The following is a 23010-nucleotide window of genomic DNA, read 5'->3' as shown; positions in this document are numbered from 1 at the left end:
TTTGTACTCGATTACTTCTTGTCAGGCTTAAATCTTTATCCATACTGTGCATATTGATAGCTTTTTGGGATACAACCATACAGTTAGCTCTTTTAGTGCCTGGTATTAGTAAGTTCTTTTTTTGTGAGACAGAGTCTTGCACTGTTGCCCAGGCTGAAGTGCAGTGGCACAATCTCCACTCACTGCAACCTCCGCCTCCCGGCTTCAAGTGATTCTCCTGCCTCAGCCTCCCAAGTAGCTGGGATTACAGGTGACCACCACCATGCCCTTCTAATTTTTGTATTTTTAGTAAAGATGGGGTTTCGCTATGTTGGCCAGGCTGGTCTTGAACTCCTGACCTTGTGATCCACCCACCTCAGCCTCCCAAAGTGCTGGGATTACAGGCATGAGCCACCGTGCCCAGCAATAAGTTATTTTTAGGTCTATAAATATTTGCTGATATTGCCAGTGATTTGTCGAAATCTCTTTTCACCAAGTCTCTTACAAGTATTTACCATTTTGAAATACTGCCTTAAATTTCATCCATTCTCTACTTCCAACATTAATGTACACCAAAATGCTTTAAAGAGTATAAATGAAATATAAATTATGACTGATCTATAACTTAGTTCCACAATCTAAGGCTGATATTTTAGATAACTGATAGTAAACATGTTGTACTGATATGAACTGTAACAAGATACAAAACATCCCCTACTAATAAGGGAAAGATCTTCTTTACAGCAGAATATTAGTAAATGTAAAAGCATTAAATTTTACATAAAATTTAAAATTTATCAATTTGCAACCTCCATTGGAATAAATGATAGAAGCAAGGCTCATCAATGGGGGCTAATACTATTAGATGGTAGAAAGGATACTCATATGAGCCAAATAATTGTTCCATAAATTATTCTAATTGTTAAAGGAAAAAAAAAGTACTTTAACACTGGGAGACCAGGCTGCCACCATCTTAATAAAGTGATCAAACTTAGCAGCACTAAGCGGGGACAATCATATGCACCTCCAGATATAAAATACAAAGCATCACTTGTCAAGTTGTTCTAGACAAAAACATGCAACCTGTTTCTAATCAGATCTTTGGAGCCAACTTCAAGTTTTCAAAAACAGGTGATAGAGTAACAAGATATATGATAGACACACATACACAAAACAATCAGAGAAATCCAGAACATGGACTATTGTTCAAGAAAGTTGGCCTAGTCTCTTAAAAAAAGTTAATATCATGAAAACAAACAAAGAAATAAGGTAAGGGAATTATTCTGGATTAAAATATATCAAAGAAATTTAACCATCAAATGCTATGAGCGTACTCGAACTTCTTGTTTGGGAAAGCAAAACAGGAAACTCTATATGCAAAACAGTATAAAAGTAATTTTAGGACAAGTTAAGAAAAATTTGAATATGCATTTGACATTAGATGAGATTAGAAAATTGTTATTTTTTAAGGTGAATAATGACATGTATTATAAAGAATTTTCTTATTAGGAGATACATGCTAAAGTATTTAGACCTGAAATGTTATATATTCTGCAATTTACTTTCAAATGGTGTAGGAAAAAACAAAACAAAACAACAACCAAGCCCCCACCCCCAACCCAAAACTTCACATATATGTTTTTAAAAATAAGGGAGAATGTTAAGGAGAAATGAAAGAATGAGAATGCAGAGTACATCCTGATATTCATGAAGTTAATATTTATGATTTCATTTGAGTGGTCCTCAAATAACTATATCAAAAAGTAGGCTGGGCACGATGGCTCACACCTGTAATCCCAGCACTTTGGGAGGCTAAGGCAGGCAGATCACTTGAGGCCAGGAGTTTGAGACCAGCCTGACCAACATGGTGAAACTCTGTCTCTGCTAAAATAAATTAGCCAGGCATGGTGGCCCATACCTGTAATCCCAGCTACTTGGGAAGCTGAGGCTGGAGAATCACTTGAACTCAGGAGGCAGAGGTTGCAGTGAGCTGAAATTGCACCACTGCACTCCAGCCTGGGTGACAGAACAAGACTCTGTCTCAGAAACAAACAAACAAAAACCCCAAGCAAGAAGTAATACAATTTTGTACAAGTGTGTCTCTCCATGGAGCTTTAATGTTCATTTCCTGTGAACAGTGCCCTTGTGAAAAAATTGCCATCAAGTGAGACATAAAACTTCAGTGACATTTGAGCATGTGGAATGAGGATACGTACAAGAAACATATGACTTAAAAAAGGAAATGAGATTCTTAAAGATCTCAGAACACAGCCTCTGCAATGTCAAAGATCTAAAGTTTTTAATTTAAGGTCTGACTCTATCATAGCTAAAGTGACTTGAAAATCTGCCATTATAGGGTTATGAGAACCAGCACCATTTGTCAAAGAATAATATGATAAGCATGTAATTCTTTTGTTTACAGGTTGCTTCTTACATGTGTCCCCTTCATAACAATGCTAAAAATCTCAATTTTACAGATATAGCATCTAAGGGCCCCAGAAGTTTACATAATTCCCTGAAGCAACATAGTAAGTGACAGAACCAGCATTTGTAGACAGTTCCCAGACTCCACATTTTCTGCTATTCAGTACTTCATTGTCAGAATATAACTAAAGGGGGAGCTTGTGCAGCTGTCTATGGAGATTTTACTGTGCTAATGCTGTAACTGCATATGGAAGGCCCTATTAGAAGCAGCTTAATGGGGTAGGAAAAGCAGAGCACAGTGAAGGAGTCAGGCCCTGGGATCAAACTGCTTCTCTTTTAGTCTCCACTCTACCATTTACAAGGTGGGTGACACTGAGCAAGTTACATACCCTCTCTGTGACTCAGTTTCCTCAAACTGAAATGACAGCAATAATAAGCCTACCTCATTAAGAATGAGGTAGGAATTTTTGTGAGTATTAAGGAAAACAATGCATTTAAAGCACTTAGGATAGTGCCTGATGCATAGAAAAGCTTCAATTAATTGTACTGTTATTATTACCAGATATGGAATTTGAAACTATGTATTCTAGGCCTGACTCTACCACTAACTTGTGAGCTCTATCTATTGTCCTCGCTGAGTCATATCCCCTTTCTGAATCTCTGGCTCCTCATTTATAAAAAAGGGAGGGGGAGGAGGGCAGATGATATCTGATATCTTTGAGTTCTAACGTCTATGAGTTTGTGTATTAATGCATAACCAAGACCATGATTAACAGCATACATTGAGGAGATACTCTACTCACTATCATCTGACATAATCAAATAAATCCAGCTAATATACTGAACATTTATAGTAGCCCTTTAATACATGTCTTTTTCAATGTTCCATTATCAAATACATTTATAGGCTTATTTAAAAAGTAATTTATTTTTCAGCACCACAAAATCTTTAGCTACATTCACAATAAAACTAATTTAACTTGAATGTCATTCATTACCATGATTCACATTTAATGTTCCAAATGATGTGTCATGTTATTCAACTTAAAAACTGAATCTACATAACAATGAAGGTCTATATAAAGAAAATGTGGTAGGGAGAATTCTAAGATGACACCCATGATTATGGTACTTTACATGGTAAAAGGGATTTTGCAGATGTAATTAAGGTTACTAATCAGTTGACCTAAAGATAGGGTGCTTATCTGAATGGGCGTAACTGAACCACACCAGCCCTTTCAAAGCAGAGTGTTTTCTCTGGCTGGTTCCAGAAAAGGAAATCACAGAGATGTGAAACACAAGAAAATTCAATATACCTCTCTCTGCCTGAAGAGGGAAGGGGCCACATGGAAAGGATGTGAGAGCAGCCTCTAGCTGCTGAGAGTGATGCCTGGCTGACAGCAAGAAAATGGGGACTTCAGGCCTGCAACTGTAAGGAATTGGATTCTGTCCACCACCAAAAGGGCCTTGAAAGCCGATTTTCTCCCCTAGAACCTCCAGACAAGAACTCAGCCCAGGCAACATCTTCATTTCAGCCATGTGATGCTCTAGAGAGAAAACCCAGCCAAACGTGCCAGACTTGTGACCTACAGAACTGTGAATTAATAAATGGGTGTTTTCAGCTGTTAAATTTGTGATAATTGTTATACTGTAATATAAAACTAATACAGTAAGTTCTGAGTCCTTTGTAGATAAGTGTTTTACATGAGGAGACTTATTAAAATATCCTATTATGACTTAGGGGTGGACCATCAAAACTGTAAAAACTTAGCCATTATTTTAAAAAGTGTACATTTAAAAAAGTATACACATACATATAAATATACACATGCATACATAAACATATATGTATAATGTGTGTGTGTGTGTGTATTGAGACATCAAAAAAATACTCAGGTAAGGCCCAGATGGTGCTGTTGTTGAGCCCTGAAATCACTCATTTTGGTATTAGGTATTTTAAGCCAAAGTACATTTGGAGAAGATGCCTGCAGGTAAAAATCAAGTTCTTGAACTGCAAAACATCACAGGCAGAAGGAAGAACACAGGAGGTGTCCTCGTTATTCTGCCCTGCTTAGTCTGATGACTCATTTACCTGGCACCCTCAGTAAAGCCATTTGATTAAACAAAAGACCAAAGGGTCAGTTTCCCCTAATAATATCTGGAAACCAGAAAACCTTTTGGGTTACTTGACAACAAAAACCAAAAGATCCTTTCTGCTACTGACTTGTAAACTATTCTAAGCCCCACTCAAGGCAGGGCTTACAATGCATTGTCAAACTTAATGTCATGGTGACCTCCTTTCAAATCTTGGATTCACATAACCCATTCCTGGTTGCTCCCACCTGCAAGGTCTCATGTACTGCAGACAGACTTACTTTGGATTCAGGGTTTTCTCAATGTCAATATGCAAAATGATTTGTGGAAACAGAATGAAGAATAGTTGGCAGATTATGAAAACTGACTTTACATTTTAGTTTAGACCACAATTTATATGCTTTAACAAGTTGCTATTTTTTGCATTTTATTCAAAATTACCATTTCTCAGAGTGAGTATAATTTAGAAAACCATTTGTGTTACATTTAAAGCATATTAAAAATGCATTACAATGAGAATTTCTAAAATTATTGACTCACAGATTTTAGGAAGCAATCTTGGGTATCCAGCATATCTATGTAGTTTATGCACTCCCTTATTGCAGCAATGAGAAAGTTGAGGTCCTGAGTGGCTAGTTTGTCTTCGGTAGAAGACTTTTTCATCTTTAAGAATCAATAATTGTAAATTCTACTTTTACTCTCTTCCACCTTGGTCCTTTAATTCCTAAAATTTAATATATAACAATTGTCTCCAGCACCTTCATCAACCTCTGTGGTAGACTCTGTGGACATGACTTCTCTCCCATCAGCAGTTTTTTTAAAAATTTTACTTTAAGTTATGGGATACATGTGCAGAACATACAGGTTTGTTACATAGGTATACATGTGCCATGGTGCTTTGCTGCACCTATCAACCCATCATCTAGGTTTTAAGCCCCGCATGTATTAGGTATTTGTCTTAATGCTATCCCTGTCCTTGCCCCCTACCCCTCAACAGGCCCCAGTGTGTGATGTTCCCCTCCCTGTGTCCGTGTGCTCTCATTGTTCAACTCCCACTTATGAGTGAGAAGATGCGGTGTTTGGTTTTCTGTTCCTGTGTTAGTTTGCTGAGAATGATGGCTTCCAGCTTCATCCATGTCCCTGCAAAGGACATGAACTCATTCTTTTTTATGGCTGCATAGTATTCCATGGTGTATATGTGCCACATTTTCTTTATCCAGTCTATTATTGATGGGCATTTGGGTTAGTCCCAAGTATTTGCTATTGTAAATAGTGCCCATCGGCAGATTTTATAACTTCCCTCCCATCAGCAGATTTTATATCAAGATATGAAAGAGGTTGATTTATTTATTTATTTGGTCCTGCAAAACCTCAATATGGGGACACTGTCATGGATTACTCTGACTGCATGTAAAAGCTCATATACTTATGTTTCTTAGGTCTTGCTACTATCATAAATGTAATTCAAATCTCTAAAAGTCTGAACAAAATAAAGACAAATAGCCAACAATTTCGTTTGGGCTAATCCAGGCTCTGCATTTACAATTAAAATAAAATTGAAATTAAAAATTAACAATTGACACTCAAAATTGTTTCAGACTTTAACATGAATCCATTCATTCCAAAAGCTTTGTCACAACTATTTAATATTATAAAAGTTATATATCTAGGCCAGGCGCAGTGGCTCACGCCTGTAATCCCAGCACTTTGGGAGGCCAAGGCGAATGGATCACGAGGTCAGGAGATCAAGACCATCTTGGCTAACACGGTGAAACCCCGTCTCTACTAAAAAAATACAAAAAATTAGCCAGGCGCAGTGGCAGGCACCTGTAGTCCCAGCTACTTGGGAGGCTGAGGCAGGAAAATGGCGTCAGCCCGGGAGGCGGAGCTTGCAGTGACCCTAGATCGTGCCACTGCAGTCTGGCCTGGGCGAAAGAGCGAGACTCCGTCTCAAAAAAAAAAAAAAAAAAAGTTGTATATCTAATAGCTACAGCATGGTGAGCTTCAAGCAGGGGTCATGATTACGGTAGATGTTAGGGCTATTCATGTATATTCACTTTATTCCCACCTCTGAAGTTAGGTGTGTTCATGTGACTTGTTTGTCCAACGTGAGCAAAACTAACCCATGTAACTTCAGGGCAGAAGATTTAGCAGCTGATGTATGTATGACTCACTATGTCTCCTTCCATCAGCTTGAGTACAGCCACACACAGGACTCTCAATGGACAAGTAGCAGGAGTGAGACATAAATTTTTTGTGTTAAGCCATTAATATTTTTAGTTGTTACTACAACCTAACCTATTCTGACAGATACATACAATAGACAGTATTCCATTTTCTTGTAAATAAAGTTTTAAATTTGTCTATTTTTTTGTTTTCAACATCATTTAAAAATTGGCCATTTTGAATACAGCTCTGTTAAAAACTCTGAATTTGATATTCTATTTCATAACTGTTTTCATGGCTTTTGTTTTATAAGCATACTTAAAGAAATTTTAATCATTTTTCTTAAAATTCAGATTCACATTTAAAACACATCGAAATAATTTTAAATAAAGATTTGATTTTAGAATAGTTTTAGATTTACAGGAAAATTGCCAAAGATAGTACAGAGAATTCTAGCACCCCCACATCCAGTTTTCCTAATTATTAACATCTTACATAGGTATGGTAAATTTGTGGCAATTAACTAATATTGATATATGACTACTGACTAAAGTTTATACTTTATTCTGCTGTCCTTAGTTTTCACATGAAGTGCTTTTTCTGATCCAGGATACCACATTACATTTAGTCATCATGTCTCCTTACGCTCTTCTTGGAAACTAATTTTTTATGTCTCTAATTCCTGATATTCTTTTACATTTCTAACTACTTTTCGCCTGCCCTTTGTATATAAAATTAACATGCAGTATGATGACTCATAATAGTATTCACATATCCATTAATAAAATCACTTATTTTCAGTAAAAACAATACATAAATTGAAAATACTTGTCTATAGAAAAGTAGAAAATGTCATGTCATATGTGAAAATGCTGTATGTAAGAAAATGTTATCAATACGATATGAATCCAGACTCTATCACATAATGTAAAAGCACAGACTTAATACACATTTTAAGTGTATTTTTAAGTTTGATTATGTTTCCAAAAAACTCAATTAAAATTCCCAGTCCCAGTGTAATAATTGATTCAGGCAAGGGTCAGCAGTGGATATTACAATTATTGGATAATGTTTAGAGAACAGAATATTCACGTGGTACCAAAGTATTACTCCAGAAATTGCTTAGTAATTATAAAGGGAAAAATATATCTTTTCCATAGAGAGAAACTAGCAGTCACCTCTTAACCAAGTGATGAAATGTAGCATACCTAGGAGTAAGAAATCTTGACATTATGTGTCTATTGATGGACTATATAAAGTTTATATCACCTATGACATTTAACTCAATGTAATCACATCTCTAGGTCTAACCTCCAATTTACTGGAAATACAGGGAATAGAGAGAATGATAAAAAAAAAAATCCAGAATGTTGGACATTCTACAAGACAATTTTGTCTGGATTCTTCAAAAGTCAATGTCATGAAAAACAAAAGGGAAAGTACTGTTTTAGATTATGCATAACAACCAAATGTAATGAATAAACCTTGACTGAATCCTGGATTAAGGAGAAAAACAACAAAAAGCTTTAAAAAACATTTTTTTGGGGGACAACTGAACTGAAGAAATTGGATATGGAATGAATATGAGATAACAAAGGGGTTTTGGGGTTAATTTTATGCTTATATGTATTTTTTAAAAATTTGAGATGTAGGCTAAAAGTACTTAATGATTTATCATGATGTCTGCAATTTATCTTATGCTCAAATGGTCGGCAAAAATACATACCACGTATATGTGGTGTATGTATGTGAATGCATGTGTGTGTATGAGTGAAAAGAAAGCGAGAAAGAGAAAAGATAAAGTCAATAAAGTCTGTCAGTCTATGTAGTGGATGCTCATTGTATTATTCCTTTTTTCATATTTAAAATATTTCAAAATAAAAGTTGGGAAAAAAACTCAACTACTCAATTCAGAACAAAGGAGGGAAAGAGCTATTGTTTCATGACTTACAACTACGTGGAGATGCTTTGGATATAAAATCTACCTATCTCTAGTTTTCGTAAGAAGATTGTATGGCAGTGATGACTACTATCATTTTCCATATGAGGAAAGTGCCCAATTCACACAGTTGACTAATAATATAGATGAGACTTGAACTCAGATTTTGGCAATGTCAAAACCTATGCTTGCTTCTCAAAGCGTGCTGGGCTTCCATCTTCACTTATTATTTTGGACACAAATTTCTAATTCCAGAATAATCAGCGACTTGAAACCTCATCTCAGGTTCTCCTTGCATGTCCAAATAAACTTAAAATACGTTGTTTTATGGGTAGTGTTGAGACTCAGATCATTCACGTTTTTTGTTCTCTCATGAAAAATGGGGAAATGTCACTTTCATCACTAAATTCTGACTTCATGAAAATGATGGTAACATGTATTTATGATAAAAATGGAAACAAATGTGCTAGAAACAGTTATTCCCTACAATATACATACGCATTTCAATCTCTCAGCACGCCACTTTGGACCAACCCACACCAAAAATTGGAGATTTCATCAAACGATACCATAGCTGTCAATAGGACTGAATACATCGTGAAAAATTGCGGATTTGCCAACATGTGGAGTTGAAAAGGATCTTGACCTCTTGTATGTCTTGATCCTCATCAGCAAAACAGAGGGATCAAGACAGAGGACTGGCATACTCATTTCCCATTATGTCTTGATCCTCATCAGCAAAACAGAGGGATCAAGACAGAGGACTGGCATACTCATTTCCCATTATGGGTTCCTGTAATTGTTAATACCAACTTTTAATGAGAAATAAGACCTTATGATGAAATAAAGCTTATGACTCTTCTGCAGTAAGATAATTATATTTTTTTCCATAAAAGTAAGGCTTATCATTTTGGTATTCTTAACACATTTAAATATAAGAAATTATAGCTGTAATTGTTATTCTTTTGGCATTTGTAATTTTTTGGTACTTTCTTGTTTTTCTTGTCTGATGTTGCTATTACTACACTAAGGGGGATCAAGTAAAAGCCCATTAGAAAATAATCCATTCCTGATCCACAGTTAAACTACTTAGATAGAGTTGCATATCCACTACCCCACTCCTTGGCTTTTTTTGTTTTTAAACTTTCAGATCTGTACTTGATCATGCATCAGTCCACTGATACCTGTGCCTGTTTCTGTCTCAAGAATGGATGTGAAATATCACCAACCTCTTCATAACTCTCAAGTTAGATATTTTGAGGCAACATTTTATGGTTGGATGAACATGCCATTTTAGAATCAGATGATATGAGTTCAAGTTCCTATTTGACTATTTGCAAATTTGGGGCAGGTAACTTATCTTTCTGTAGGTCAGAGTTCTTTGGTGCAAACTTGGAATCCTAATTACCCTGTGCCATAGAGTATACAACACGTAGTGGTGTTTAATAAATAGTGTTGAAAAAGAATCAGATCCTATAATCTGCACAGTTTTGGAAACTGAATAACATATGAAATTATCATAAATCTCCAGAAAAAAAAAACTACGCATAAATAACAGGCCTTGCCATGAAGGCGAGAGAGCCTGTTGGCCAAATTGAACTAAGGGGTGGCCATCCCACTCAAATCCTTTTTTTCAGATGATATCAAGGTGGCTGCCATTAAGTTGAAAGCAAAGGAAGTGAGTAGAGCACAGAGGCTAGAAACTAAAATACCAGAATCTTTAGGCTGAAAGCCTGTGTCTAATGAGGCGTTTGGCTGAAGAGACTCACTTGAAACTGATTTGAAGCAAACAGACTGTAAGCCTACTGAATTTCTGCACTACTGGTATAGAAAAAAAAATACTAGCTTACCTTACAAAATCTGTTGAACCCATAAGATAACAATGGAGTTTCCAAACCTGTACTAGAAAGAAGCAGGCTATGACAGCAATGAAGCCACCTCTTCAATACAAACCTTTATGGTCATAGAGAATAAACAACAAAGAAACACCTTCCTGAAAACAGAACCAGGGTTGCCAGATGAGTAAACTAAGAAACATATTCTACTGTCAATCTCTGCCATTCCTACCAAGTGAGATTGATAACTCCTATAGATGACTGATTGTTTTGTGTTTCCTATTCTCTCCTTTCTAAATGGATATCCTACTGTCAATCTCTGCCATTCCTACCAAGTGAGATTGGTAACTCCTATAGATGACTGATTGTTTTGTGTTTCCTATTCTCTCCTTTCTAAATGGGAATTTTTCTTTCAGTTATTCTGTGGCTACCATACATTTAAATTAGATTTAACAGAGTCAGATAACAGAGGCAGATAACTTGTTTTCAGCTTGCAGGTCACCATAACATGAAAAGCCACATCTAGATATGAGAGGACTACACATTGCTCAAAGATTCTAGATTTTGACCAGCCGGTTAAGACTTTAAGGTCTTAAGGTTGTCCTTCTGAGGGGAAATTTATTATGCTCTATATGAAAAAACAAGAGAGTGTATGGATATTGGGTGGTCAAACCTGCAGAAAAAGTTAAAATTGAGAATGCCATATTCTTTACCTTAGATTTCTTCTATAGATTTTCCCCCCGTTCTTTCTTGTCTACTATGCTCAATGAACAGAGAGGAAAATAACAATATGACAAACTCTTATTTAAAAGAATTAAAAAATAGCTAATCATATTGAGTTTAGTTTTTTTTCTTACCACTGGTAATTATTTTATATTACAAAGTGGATATTTGTTAATGTTTTTGGCTTACCAGCATTTAAATCTTCCTTCTACATTTGAAAAATATCCCATCCTTCAATTATAGAAGTTAAAATAGGAAGGTGCTACTTTTCCAGCCTGCTTTGCAATTAGGGTATAAGCACGTGATTGAGGCACTACTTTTCCAAACTTTGAATCTGAAGTTAATAAAGCAAAGAAGCAGAGACACCATAGGCTTTCATTCCAATGAGGGTAGTGGCCAGAATATATTTTCCCGAAGTGATCCTGTAGCAGCATGCAGTGATTCGCCATGAGTCCTGACAACGGTGCAAGCTGTGATGTCTGTGCCAAGTAGCAGTAATAGTTTAGCAGGATTAACCTGCAGTATGGTTTTGGGCATCACTCCTAACCTACAGCCCAGAATCTCCAGCCTTCCTAGAGATTCTATGACCTATCCAGGATCCCTTAGGAAATACCTTTCTTTTCTGCCTAAATTGCCAGAATTGATTTCTGTTGATTGCAACTGGGCACCTGAAAGGAAACATGTTGTATATGCATGTTTCTTTATAATGTATGATAGAAAAATGTGTTGCTAGTTTATATTAAGCTAAGTATACACAACTTCTACGTGTAGCACAAAGAATGCATAACATTCAAGTACTCTTGTACCTGCAAGAATGCAAACAATCATCTAATCAGTATGGTCCCTTTCAGATCTAACAGCTTCTTTCCATTCCACAATAACAACATAGAAACTGACCAGGTACTTGTTCATTTATTCGTTCACTACATATTTGTTAAGTACTTCCTGGATGTAAGGTACTGTGGGAGATAACAAATACGTAATACATGATCACATAATTCCCAACTACATGATTTTTAAATTTAGTAGGTAAGATAGTACACAAATAATGATAATGCAAGGCAATATGCGCTAAGTGCTTTATGAGTGGTAATAAGTTCCTAGAGCTGCATTGTCCAGTAGAACTTTCTGTGAATGAGAGAAATGTTCTGTAATTCTGCACTGCCTGATAAGATAATCACTAGTCATACGTAGCTACTGAACACTTGAAAGGTGGCTAGTGGGATTGAGCAATAAAATTTTAAATTTTTAAAAATTTATTTAAACAGTCACAGTGGCCAATACCTCACGTAGTAGATAGCACGTATTTAGAGGCTCAGAAAAAGGCAAAAATATTTTGAAATATTTGAAATAAGGGAATAGTAAGCATAATACTAGTCCATGATATTCATCAAGATAGGTATTGTTATGTACACTTTACATACAAATGAGGAAACTAAAGCTGAAAGAAATTGTCTTCATAGTCCATACAACTAGGAAGAGGTGGAGCCAGTATTTCCAATTCAGCCACACAGTTTTTCCTCTGTCTACAGAAGCTCTTACAGCTTCTGAATACTTCATACAGTAGATGGAATATGAGCCCAGCTTTGAAGGACAATTAGACAGGATATATATATATATATATATATATACAGTGGTAAAGGAAGAATAGAAAGAAAGGCATGAACAAAACTTTGGAGACAAAGAGCAAGAAGACTTAGTTTTATAGAATTACTAGCCTTGGGAGGTGGGGATGCTAAACCATAAAAAAAAAAAAACAAACCTTATATTGTTAAAGAATTTGAATGTCAGGCTAAAGGCTTTATTTAGTAGGAGATGTAAATCTACTGAAGTTTTTGAAGGAAGGGTAGTGTTAAGATAAAGATGGAGTTTAAGAGAACTGATACAGGAGCAGTGATGTCGGATTGGTCCAGAAGGGAGAGAGAGAGAGCAGGTTGGGGGGTTATCAGATCACTTCAAAGGTGAGCTCACGTGTCCCAAACTACCAAGGTGACAACGAGAATGGGAAAGAAAAAAGAGAACCGAGAAAAGTTGGGAATGAAGCATTTCCTTGGCAGAAGTTGCAAAATGTTGGTCTTAAATGTCAGGCCACATTTGGTCAATAAGTGTGTTTTGTTTGGCCCAAATAATGTTTGAAAGTTTTTATTCATGTGCCAACATTTTAAAATATAAAAGTTTTAAGTAAACAACCAGATTTATAGCTTTCCTTCAGGAAAAAAAAAAAAAGGGTAAATTTTCCAACCTTGGGCTGACATTCAGTCTGGCACTAATTAGCTGGAACTGACTATTGATCCTTCTTTTATAGGTAGGTAAGCTTTCTCCAGCTCTTTGAGTCCTTGTCGTTTCCCTTTGGTTTTATTCCCGTCCTACTTCACTGATGCATGTTTCTTTCCTGGCCTGTGATTTACAAAAATAATAAGGGAACAGCTGATAATTTTATTTTATTTTATTTCATTTTTATTTTTTTGAGACAGAGTCTCACTTTGTCGCTCAGGCTGGAGTGCAGTGGCTTGATCTCGGCTCACTGCAACTTCCGCCTCCAGGGTTCAAGTGATTCTCATGCCTCAGCCTCCTGAGTAGCTGGGATTACAGGAGCCTGTCAACACGCCCGGCTAATTTTTGTGTTTTTAGTAGAGACAGGATTTCACCATGTTGCCCATGCTGGTTGTGAATTCCTGACCTCAGGCAATCCACCTGGCTTGGCCTCCCAAAGTGCTGAGATTACAAGTGTGAGCCACCGTGCCCAGCTGATAATTTTAAGTTGCTAAAATAAAATTTCCTTTCCTTTTAGTCTCATTTAAACAAAACTTATGTTTTTTTTTTTTTTTTTTTTTTTTTGAGATGGAGTTTTGCTCTTGTTGCCCAGGCTGGAGTGCAATGGAGCGATCTCAGCTCACCCCAACCTCCACCTCCTGGGTTCAAGAGATTCTCCTGCCTCAGCCTCCTGAGTAGCTGGGATTACAGGCATGCGCCACCAAGCCTGGTTAATTTTGTATTTTTAGTAGAAACGGGGTTTCTCCATGCTGGTCAGGCTGGTCTCGAACTCCTGACCTCAGGTGATCTGCCCACCTCAGCCTCCCAAAGTGCTGGGATTACAGGTGTGAGCCAGCGTGCCGGCACAAAATCTAAATTTTAAAAAATGGTACTTCAAATCCTTTGTTCTTGATGATCCAGACAAAAGCAGACACCTTTGGTGATGTCTACGAAGCTCACAATAACCACTTCCCTTCTTAGTTGCCCACAGAAATGCATTTTTGTGACTAAATTTATACGTACATGGCCTTGCCTTCTGGCTGTATTAGGATGGACCAAACTGGGTAAGTGAAATCTCTTCTTTGGGAATTTGGGAGTGGGACTGAGAAAGACAGAAATATGCAGTGTGGGTGGAACTGTGACAGGTGAACTTGGATGCCATTGGCTGTCATTTTCCATAGGCCACATGGTCTGGGTAATAGAGCAAGGGAGAGAGCTAGCTGCCGAGAAAGAAAAAAGCAGCCATGCAAAGACAGAATCAATGGCAAGAAATGGGAAAAGAATGCTCGTGGGTTCCCAACAGCCTTCTGGCTCCCAGTTTAGGTCCATGGGAGGCCTGGTGGGATTTCTGCTCATGGGTTTGGTAAATTATCTTTGCATAAAGCATGATTTACATTACAATAAATACCCTGTTTTCATTTAAAGAGTGATACTTCCAAACTAGAATGATACTATCATTTTTATGTTTGTTTTCTACTTGTTCAAATAATATTATATATACACAGCATTAGGTAAATCTCCCTCCTCCCCAATCTAAAACATTTCAACATGAAAGAGAACAAATATACAGAATGATCTTGTCTGATCCATAAATAGGGGCCTATGTAATAACAGCAGAGAACATTTACATTAAAACACAGTCCTTGGAAGAAATGGGATGCTGTTATTACAACTTTCTAGTGGGTTTCCTTCATAAGTCATTATATATAAGATGTTTCTACAGGGAAATTTGTTCCTGTTACTGGTAGTGGAACCTGTTAAAGGATGAAAGCAAATTGAGGTTTACTTTTACTTTTATATTAAAGGGTTTTTTTCTTTGTAGAACTCAATCTATTAAAGTTTTAAATTAAAGATAGTATTTGGACACATGGTGGTGAAAGATTCTGAATCTTATATGAAAAAGGTAATATTTGATAGGCATTGAGTGGAACTGTTACTCAATTTACTTTTCTTAATTCCAAAATCTTTTGCTTCACTTTGTCTGTTATAATGTAAATCTAACATAAAAATATTGTGCTGTTTTGGAATATGGTATGAACTTATTTATGGAATGATTTATTACACATAATCTAGAAAAAATAATATCCCCTATAAAAAGATCCATAGTAGCCTATAACTGTCTATCCATGTCCTGCCTCCAAGGTTGGCTTCATGAAGATGTGTAAAAACTATGATCACTGCATTTAAAAAAGTCTCTATCACGTTACATTTTTAAACAGTATAAATATAATGGATGGATGGCAGTCAGTTATACTGATATTCAGTGTGAAAAGAATGGTGGAACTATATACTGTTAATTATTAATAGACACTGAATATCACTGCACTAGGTATGATGTTTGCAGTTTAAGAGGATTACATTTAAATGTATGAAGAATTTTTCTCATTTCAATGGAGTAAGGGCAAAGTTCTAAACTATTTTAATCAAATGGGACTGATTATTAAGAATTAAGTATATTATTTACTATACACAAAGACTAGAATAAGATATGTCTCTTTATACTCTTCTTGCTGGGTGAATAAACCTCTTAAAGAGTGAGGCTAGGCCGGGCACGGTGGCTCACGCCTGTAATCTCAGCACTTTGGGAGGTCGAGGCGGGCGGATCACGAGGTCAGGAGATTGAGACCACCCTGGCTAACACGGTGAAACCCTGTCTCTACTAAATATACAAAAAATTAGCCAGGCGTGGTGGCACATGCCTGTAGTCCCAGCTACTTTGGAGGCTGAGGCAGGAGAATGGTGTGAACCTGGGAGGCAGAACTTGCGGTGAGCCGAGATCGCACCACTGCACTCCAGCCTGGGCGACAGAGGAAGACCCTGTCTCAAAAACAAAAACAAAAACAAAAACAAACAAACAAAAAAACTCAAAGAGTGAGGCTGAGTTAAATAGGTCTTTTTATTCCAGTTTATTTAGTCAATTTTATTTTAATTCCTCATAGCTTCACTATCACATGCAAAGACTCTTTCCTCAGTTTTCTGGTGATTTTAAAGCTATTCTTATTTCTTAGATGGTTTTCCTATAATTTATGTTTAAGCTAGTGGGATGTAAAAGAAGTCAGATGAGTTAATTTATTCAGTTTTATAGTATTAAGCTGATAGGATCTCTTCTGTATGATTGCCAAACTATATTTGAAACAAAGGTGGCAGATCATAAAATCAGGCAGGCCAAATCCATCACATACGGACATAATTAAACAAGAATCACTAACCCAGAGCCACATGTAACATTAAGATAGCTTCTGAGAAACCAGATTCCCCAAGTATTAGAAAATGTGCCATTTTCCTACATTATAGGGCCATAATATTTGCCCTTGGATCTATGGGTGAGAAGCTGTGGGGCTGCTTCTCTTATTAGGAATGGTAACATTTCCTTGAAATAGTTCCTTCTTTCTTATAATTGTCTCTAATGTTTGAAAACTCTACACGTAGTAATATCCTACATTAGGGAGGTGGACTCAGTGTCGAGGCCAAGTAGTTTATATAGTGAAAATAATTCTTATCTCAAAGGGTTCAGTGATAAAATAAGTAAACATAATTTATAAACTGTTAAATAATATGTAAGGTACTATTATTACTTTCACTTAAAAAAAAAAAAAACACCTCAGAGATTTGGAGAGCATCTACCTGGAATACATCCAGGGAAAAGGATGCAAAGAGAAAAAAAAAAACAAAAAACAGAGCTCCAAGTATACAAAAACGATTCCACAAAGACCATCAACAATCTTAATTTATTTTGTTTATGGGAATGTCCCTTTCATCCTCACTGAAGTAAGCTTCATTGAGATTTATGATCTGGGGACAAGTTGTTTAGCTTCTCTGAGTTTTGGTTTTCATATGTGTAAAATGCGGAAAATAGTAACATCCTTGAAAAATTATCATGAAATTAAAGGAATGTGGCACACAGAAAGTGCACAATGAATGGAAACTTTTATTATTGTACTTGGTTTTCAAGACCATAGCATATTAAAAGGAAACGTCGTATAATAATGAAGAAGCAACATATAGAGTAGTTAGATTATAAATTTCAAAGACAGACTTTGGGTTTATATATTAACTCCACCACTTATTAATTGTGGGCTCCAGGAAAATTCTTTTCAAAGGTGTGTGGGAGGCTGCTGATACTGGCTTGGTTCATGAGAAACTGAGAGTTATCACTGACACCTGAATCAATGTTTAACCCTCACTTTCTCAGGGCACCCTTCTCTAACTCCTAAATTAGGCTTTCTTATAATTTCTTGTCGCACTCTGCACTTTACCTTCCTAACACCTGTCACAGTTATAATGATGTAGTTATTTCTATTAATGTCTACTTATCTCCGTTAGACTGTAAGCTCTAAGAGGGAAAGGAGCATATCTACCTAATTCATTAGAGACTCATTGCTTCTAACGCATCAAATACCCCCAATAAATATTTTTGAACGAATGAATGAGTGGATGAACGAAAAGAATATGATCTCTCTGTAGACTTCTTGGCACTTTTTGTGTAGAATGGAAACTTGACACGCTGTACAAGAAGAAAATGTGAATATGGCACTGGAAGACAGGGTATACCTGAAATTATTTAGCTATTGGACTCTTTCTGAAAAGAATAAAAAAAAAAAGACTAGCTTTAAAATCAGACTGGCTTACTGAACTGATTGGTTAATTTAGTCAAATCACACTGGTTAAATCACACTGGTTAGTAGATCTGCGCTCTTTAGACAAGTTGCTATTAACCAGTGTGAAAATCATACAGTGGGATGGATTTACTTTCTTTATAAATGTGAATGAATCTCACAGTTATGATAATAGTAACATAATCCTGAATATGTTAACCACATGACCTTCATGTGTCCTGTGTGGGTGTCTCAAAAGAAAAAAAAGGAAGTAGAGAAGCACTGCTTTAGGCCAATGATTTCTAACTTTTACAACCCTGCAGAGTATGTTGAAATATCTTAAAAAATCCCAGGACTTTCAAAGGTGTTAAGAGAATCGCAAACTCAAAGAAAAAAGGTAAGATTTCTTCTCGTGGCTGTAAAAATGACTGTAAGCCAATGGAAAAACCTCTAATTTATGGAGAGTGTCTCCTCTCTAATTACTAGTAGAGAACTGTATGGTTAACTTTAAAAATGCTGTTTCCCATATAAAACATTTTGTCTTGGCAACTTAAGAAGCTATATTATGGGATAGAAATCTGTTCCAATTTCCATGTGTAGATGTAGGAATTTCTTTTGGGATTAGTCTGTGTGAGCCATAGTTAAGCAAACGTACTTCAAATATTGAAATAATTTCATATTTATATACATTTTTCTTGTCTCAAAAAGGTTTTTGGAATGATACTTTGTAAACTCAGCAATCCTAATCATAATTTAAAGAAAAAGGACGATACCTTATCTGAAGCAAACTCAAGACTGAAGACTTGGTGTAAAAATAAAAATTTGGGAAATGAGTCCATAATAACCTATGTTTTATTTAAATAGGTATTTTCAGGCACAAGTGGTTAAATTCTAGCCTCATCACTTACTAGGTATGTGAGTGTGGCCAAATATAAGAAAATAATAATCTAGTATAGCTTGGGAGCTGAATGAATAGGTTGTGTTGCTGAATGCCTGGGTTCAAATGCTGGCTCTATTACCTACCATCTTGGTGACCCTGGGCAAATTTTGGAACTCTCTCCCTGCCTCGGTCTTCTCATTTGTGAAATGAGGATAACAAAAGTACTGCTTCATAAGGTTGTTGTGGGCCTAAAAGAATACACGTCAAGTGTAGAACAGTGCCGGACTAATAACAAGTACTAAAAGTTTTAGCTACAATTATGATCATTCATTTACTCAATTTAATTTACCTCTTGACTTGTTTACATTTCCTAGAATTTTAAATATTTAATTACAGGAAGCAAGTGAAATGTAAACGTACAAACAAAAACAGAAAAGGACTAGTATGGAAATTAAATCATATTTATATAGGGAAGTCCCCTGCTGTTAAATCTATATTGATTTATATCCAACTGATATTGCAACAATAACCTAGAAGAAACTTGGATAGCTCTAGCTAATAAATTAGTTTGAAGACAACTTTCCAGACATATTACCAATCCTCCATCTTCTACTTTTCCCCCTCCCCTATCAGGAAAAATAGCAGAAAAAAATTATTTCAATCTGTTTTTAGAACAGGCAATTTCTTTTAAATCAGGGCTCACTACAGATGTCCTAATAAGAGGTCATTGATTGTCTTGGGATAAAAGCAAAACCAACCCTGTTATTTACAAAAATAGAGTTAACATCATGATAACTAATCTACTCCGGATATACATCTAAAAATGCACACAGTTTGCAACTAGTGTATCAGTAAATTAATAAATATTTCAAACGCTGGGACACTACTTACTATTTACCAGTCAATTATCATTTTGATTTACAAATTGTATTTTCAGTGTTAGCTGTTAAATCTTATAGGAAAGTTCATGAAGAAAATACATGTTATGTTATTCAAAACTTTACGGACTCCAAACCAACTGGTGAAAAGTTTAAAACAGCGAGTCCTCCTCCTCGTGTTTTTCATTAGCTTAATTACAATGGCATTGCTGAAACACCAGAGATTGTGCCTTGAGCACAAACTCACCTTCGGTACTAGCAACCCTCTACTTGTCTGTCCACTGTGTGACCCCTTCCCCTCATCCGATCTTGGGTTTTCATAGGCTGAGATTCCTGTTTCAAAGTTTTGCTGCTGCATTTCCCTTTAGTTTTCAAGTATTTCTGTCCTCCAGGCCAAATGCTAATACCCGGACTGCGAAGAGTAAACCAAAACAGAGTGGGGTGCACCCAAGGGGCGCCGCCTTGCCTCCCACCAGTTTACATTCTCTTTCAACTTCCAAGCACTTGTAATACAACTCCACTAGGACAGCCTTTTCCCAAGTCGGCGCCTGTGGAGCTCTCCAAATAACCAAGAAACAACTTCTCTGCTCAGCTGACGTGCTCTAGGGCTCTCGCCCCCGGCACAGTCCCGGAGGGCAGAGGGGCTGGGACACTGCTACGTGTTCTCTCTGCCCCGGTCAACCCTCCAGCCACCGACTTTCTAAACAGAGAGACACCAACTACGGGGGAAGGGGTGTCTCACCTCCTTCTTCCTCCTCCAGGGAGTTCATGCAGGGAAAGTAGCCGGCCAGTGCCTCGAAGGAGGCAGACAGGCTGCTCCGGCTCTGGGAGCGCTGCATGGAGCGCCCTGCAGCGCTGGCACCCCCCAAGCCCTGCCGGCCCATCTTGGACGAGGACCCGCTTTTCCCGCGGTACAAGATACGCGGCGTCTTGGCGGCTGGGGCGCGGCGTCCGCAGCGGTTCCGGGACCAGTGGGCCAGAAGCCAGGTTGGTGCCACGGGACCCTGAGGCTCTGGCCCCTGCCTCCCTGACCCAGCCCGGAGGAGACGTGGCTCTCCTGGCCGCCGGGACCTCCACTTTATTGGAGAGGGGTCCAGAGGAGGAGATGGAGGCGGTGGCGGGCGGAGCGGCTGCTCGCAGTGAACATCCGAGGTCTCGCCCGGGAGGGAGCTGAGAATCCTGGAGGCTGGAGCTGCTGGAGTTTTGCTGCCCTCCCCGCGCAGGGAGATGCCGCTGATGCTGCGGTCCCCGCCAATCAGCGACCGGAGGGGGAGGTGGCGGCGCGACTGCACCTCGGCGGGCTGGTGGCTCCGGGGCGCGCGCCTCAGGTCCTGGGCAGCTGCTCCGAGTAGCTCCCGCTGTTTCCTCTTCCCTCCGCGTGGTTAAGGCCAGGGAGTGGTGACTAATTACATGCAGTGGGTTAGGCATCTCAGATGAGTAAACAGGCAAACTTCTGGTAGTCACTTTCCCTTTCCTCAGGTTCACAATTTTTTTTAACGCTCCTCAAACACAGGCAAAAAATATTGAAATTTTCTTCAAGTCATGACACAAAGGCTCCTCAATTTTTACCAAGTTCCACGAAAACCTACAATTAAAGCTTTCTCTTTTACTCTTTGTTAAAAATGATAAAAAGTGAACGAAAGAAATCAAGAACCGATAAACACCAGCACCGAAAAGCACAAGGATGTCTATCAACTTTGTTTTAATTTTAGGAATTTTTATTGCCTTCTTTCTCTAAATTAAATAATCTACCCAGTACGGCTAAGAATGACAACATTGTACGGCTTAACATCTAAGTAAAGGTATAACATCCTGTTAACATAAATTTGGAAACAACACAAACATACTAGAGCAAAGTAGTTTATAAGCAACATTACATGATGCATTCTGCAAACTGCACATTTCTATCCCGGAACCTAAAGCAACTTTAATTCCGTTTTCCCAGGAGTCAGATGACTGCCTTACTTTTTGTAACCTGAGACAAGTCATCCCACCTGTTTCCCAATCTAGGGAAGTGGGAAGGTAGGGTACTATTCAGTCCTAACCCTGTCAAACATGATCACTGGTCGTGTGTGATAGGGGATTTCAACGTAAAATGTAAATTATACAAACTAAAATGGTTCATTTATTCAATAAATAGTTCCTAGATAGTACATATGTACAAGTTACTTGCTTGATATGATGAAAGATTCAAATACTCATTCAATTAATATTAATTGAGCTCCTAGTATATGCCAGGTACCATGGTAGATGTTTATATGATGCAACAGTGATCAAAGCAGCTAAAAAATCCCTGCTCTCATGAAGCTTACATTTTAGTTGCAGGGGAGAGACACAATAAATCAGTAAATTATATAGTGCTAAAAAGGAGATGAATGCAAATAAAAAATTAAGGGGTATGGGACACTGCAATTCAAAAAGAGTTGTCAGGGTGGGTTCTCACTGACAGTACGACATTTGAACAGAGGTATGAAGAACCTGAGGAAGTGGCTAGTCAGATATTCCAGGAAGAGAGTAAGTTTGAGACAGAGAGAACCTCTAGTGCAAAGGCCCTGGTGTGACCACAGAACAGCAGAGAGGCCAGGGCAGTTAGAGTGAGTGGGAAGGAATGAAGGACAGAGAGACAAGACTCAGAGAAAGACACAGGTCATGCAGAGCCTTCTAGGTATGATAAGGACTTTGTCCATTGCACATCACAATTTAGAAGGTATGAAAAATGCATACAAGTAATAATCCTTTTAAATACACTTAAAATTAGGAAACTTTCAGTATAAATAAGAGTTCCATGGTAAGAAAAAGTAACAACTTTAGCTGTTTAGACTTAGGCTCATCCAGATTTATTGCTTTTGTTTTCCTAATAGACTTGTCCTTTCTCATTAATGTTCCTACAACTCTGTTAGTCCAAGTTTCTTTTCGTTATTTATCTTTCTCAAATATCAGCATTTCAAAACAACATTGATAAAACCAGAGAACTCTATGAGTACTTTTTCAAACCATATCACTTTTATTCAGAGACTAGAAAATTTTTATTAAATGAGATTTTCATTATAAGAATCATAGAATTTTAGAAACTGCAAGGACTTTATTAAAAGTCACCTAATTTTTTTTAAACTGTGAGTCACAAGTGAGTCATGAAAATAACTTACTAAGTTTTGATTAGAATTTAAAAAAATAAAATTCAGTATCAGAGTTCAGCCCACATGGTTAGTGCATCAATTGCACTGTTGTTTTATGAATATGTATG

General features: G+C 37.3%; 1 protein-coding gene across 49 annotated transcripts in view; it reads right to left on the bottom strand.

Moving 5' to 3' along the window:
* Positions 1 to 23010, bottom strand: part of RIMS2 (regulating synaptic membrane exocytosis 2) — a 775242-nt gene that overhangs the window by 10626 nt on the left and 741606 nt on the right. The window contains exon 1 of one of the 49 annotated variants that reach the window (XM_055287013.2): positions 20509 to 20940. The exons of the other annotated variants lie outside the window; for them this stretch is intronic. Coding sequence (XP_055142988.1) covers positions 20509 to 20650 — 142 coding nt within the window. The 5' untranslated portion in view covers positions 20651 to 20940. Of the gene's footprint in view, positions 1 to 20508; positions 20941 to 23010 lie in introns of those variants that run through there. 49 annotated transcript variants of the gene reach the window in all.

Source organism: Symphalangus syndactylus, chromosome 7 (assembly GCF_028878055.3).
Source record: "Symphalangus syndactylus isolate Jambi chromosome 7, NHGRI_mSymSyn1-v2.1_pri, whole genome shotgun sequence".
Taxonomy (NCBI): Eukaryota; Metazoa; Chordata; class Mammalia; order Primates; family Hylobatidae; genus Symphalangus; species Symphalangus syndactylus.
The sequence above is the reverse complement of the archived record's forward strand: the minus strand, read 5'-3'. Positions and strand labels throughout refer to the sequence as shown.